A 3291-nucleotide genomic window follows, 5' to 3' on the forward strand; every position below is an offset into this window, starting at 1 on the left:
TAATCTCAATCAGATCCGATCAGATTTTGAAATCCCATTTTTTGTGATCCAGGATCAGACAAGTCGGCCAGATTTTGTCCCTGGAGTTCAAAGCAATGCAGGATAGGATCAGCCTGATCCAGATTCAGACTTTTCAAGATGACTAGATCCTGAATATCAGTGCTTTAATCCTACCGATCGCCATCTAGTGGACATGAAAAATAATACAAGGAAGACAAGAGACCACATTGCAGAGACATCTATAATGTCTAATTATATTTTTTTAATTTGAAAGGTGATGACAGATGATGGAGTTTTTTTTTGTTGAATATATTTTTACTTTAATCTAAATTACATTTTTGATTGACAATCTTTGTTGTGATACTTTTATGAGAATAAACATTTATGTCATCAACATTTGGTTGAAAAACAAATAGGCCACCACAAACGTGAGCAAAAATGGATAAATAAAATGTATTTCCCATGAAGGCTAAAAAGTGTGTATTATTTCAGTTAACAAACATTGCCATCTTATTTAAATTGAAACATATTTTAAAATAAATGGTACAGTACATTTTGCTCTGGTAATCCACTGGAAACCCACCCCTCTGGTGGGATCAGGGTAATCCAGTTTTTTGGGATCAAACTGATCCCAATCCTGTGTTGTCGGTTTGAACTACCCGTTTTGAAGATTTGATCCAGATTAAAGCTTTGATTGGTTTTCCTGATCTGATCAGATATGAAAGTCATCCTAATCCTGTTTTTTGGTTTTGAACTCCCCAAAATCCAAATCTGATCAGATAGGGATTAAAAGTTTTGAACTCCTGGGCCCTGGTGATCCCCAACATATTATCCTTCATTTTTATTATCCAACGTTCATCCTGCACTCGCACACTGTACTGTGAGTCGACTCCCCCTTGTCTTGAGTCTTAACAAACCAATAAGTTAAAGTGTAATCTGATGTCTTGCAGGGATCCATTTGCTGCTCACAGGCAGCAGATGAGGATGATGTTCGGACCCTTCGGCATGGATCCCTTTGCTCTCACCCCCGCGATACAACCCCCCCGCGCCCCTCGCAGACAGGTAACTCTCCGCCATGTTGAGCCAAACACACATCTGTTTAGATTAGCTTTGTATTATCAACCCGCCACTTTAAATGTCCTTTTAGTCTTTATTATGTACCTACCTTCATATTGTTTTATTTATTTTTTGGTCTTTTTATTTTTATTTCTGTTGTACCGATATGTTCACTTTGTTTGATGGGGTTTCATATTGTTGCATCGACTCAGTTGTCTTGTGTCTTATCGGTCAGAGAGAAACCATTATGTATTGTTATTATCATACCTTTGACCTCCGTGTGCCTCTCTGATAACACGTTATATTTGCTGCATGTACCTTTTAAAGTTCTTAACAAATAATCTGAGGGGAATTCCTTGTTGTTTGTTTGAATTTGTGATGTGTCATTTTGTAAAGCACTCTGAGCTGCATGTGTTGAATGAAAACTGACATTAAGTGACCCATCCTGTTCGTACCTTTTTAATCTCATTGTACATTTTCTTTCAGGCTGGTGCCATGACCCCCTTCGGCATGATGGGAATGGTAAATAGCTTCTTCTTTGAGCTCTTTCAAAAACTTGAAACATATAGTTTAAAAGTAATTGTACAGATGACACATGTACAATCAAGTGACTTCACCATGTGTCAAAGAGTTTACTGAACTTCATGTGAAATCACAGCATTGTGTGAAAAGCCGTCTCCATGTATTCTAGTTTTAAATCTCATGGTCCATGTTACATTTCAATTAAGTTGGGTTTACACTTAAACACTATAAGGGCAATGTGGTGGGAAAAGACGCCATATTTACTTGAATCTGTGCTTGTCTTTTTCACCTTACCAACAGAATAAGGACAAAAGAAACAGGACTTGTTTCTTTTTCCAAAGAAAAACGTAAATTCCATCTCACACTTATCTTATTGATTTATCTAAGAAGAGCTTTTGGTCATAAAAGGATCTTTCTTAAGACATTTCAACAATCATTAAGTGCTTAAATAAAGCCCATAACTGCATGTTAGTCAAGCTGTGTCCATGATCACACACAGAATAAACAACCACTCAGAGATTGCATTAAAAAAAAAATGTATATTCATCAACATAACCCAATATCACAGTTTGCAAATGGCTGTCCTAAAACTTAAGTGTGTTTCATGCTTCTTCTTGCTCTAAAAAGAAAGTTGAGAGGCTTATAAGAATGACCATCGCTGCACTAAACTGACGATACAAGCTGTACTTTCCAACACTGTGTTAATACTTGACGTCAGTTGATGATTTAATAAAGTTACATTTTTGCAGGGTGGTGGTGGAGGTGGTGGAGGAGGGTTCATGGATATGTTTGGCATGATGGGAGACATGATGGGAAACGTGGTGAGTAGTCCTGTGTAGCAGTTTCCAAATGAACACACAGTAATGACCCTCATGAATGAAAGCTGTGTCTGAACGCCACTCCATTTATTTTCTTCTCGCAGGAAAGAATGTCCGGCTCATCGAACTGTCAGACGTATTCCTCTTCGACGATGATCTCCTACTCCTCTTCAGATGCGGGGCCTCCTGAAGTTTATCAGCAGACGAGTGCGACGAGAACAGGACCAGGAGGGGTGAGGACAACTGATGATTAAATACTTTTCAATTCAAGGATTCAAGGCTTTTATAGTCATGTGTACATAGCTACAGTGTAGATATGACAATGGAAATCTGAGGTCACAGGCTGCTCCAACAGTGCAACACAATAACACAGATACAGAATATAGTAGACATAGTGCAGAATACAAGTCATTGGAATATTGATATAAATTGCAAACAGATTCATGTTAGAATAGAATTTGGATGAACCCCTCTTTAATGGTCTCACATGCAGAACACACAGTGACATGTGTTCTCTGCTGTTAACCCATCCTAGTACCAGGAGTCTAGTACTAGGAGCAGTGGGCAGCTATTGTACAGCGCCCACAATGGGAGTGGGGGGGGGGAAGGGGGATGTCCGGTGCCTTGCTCAAGGGCACCACGGCAGGGCAGGAGGTGAACTGGGACCTCTCCAAGTAGAAGTCCACACTCCATATTTTAGGTCTGGTCGGGGACTTGAACCGTCGACCCTACGGCTCACAGTCCAAGCCCCTAATGACTGAGCCACTGCCGGATGTTCTTTCAAAAGTTCACAATACATATAGGGAGGGAGCGCTGATTGGTGCCAAAGCCTTCCTTCTTGACCTGACTACACTGACTAAACTCTATTTTTATTAAAGATCGGCAAATACATTAG

At 39.6% G+C, this 3291-nt stretch overlaps 1 protein-coding gene across 1 annotated transcript; it reads left to right on the forward strand.

Annotated features, from left to right (window-relative positions):
- The first annotated feature begins 948 nt into the window (after positions 1–948).
- mlf2 (myeloid leukemia factor 2) lies at positions 949–2665 on the forward strand. The gene is made up of 4 exons (XM_010791342.1): positions 949–1062; positions 1543–1578; positions 2328–2399; positions 2501–2665. Exons 1-4 carry the CDS (start codon positions 979–981, stop codon positions 2648–2650), a joined length of 342 nt encoding a protein of 113 aa, XP_010789644.1. The 5' UTR covers positions 949–978; the 3' UTR covers positions 2651–2665.
- The last annotated feature ends 626 nt before the right edge of the window (positions 2666–3291 follow it).

Source organism: Notothenia coriiceps, unplaced genomic scaffold, assembly GCF_000735185.1.
Source record: "Notothenia coriiceps isolate Sejong01 unplaced genomic scaffold, NC01 NC01_scaffold00035439, whole genome shotgun sequence".
Lineage (NCBI taxonomy): Eukaryota > Metazoa > Chordata > Actinopteri > Perciformes > Nototheniidae > Notothenia > Notothenia coriiceps.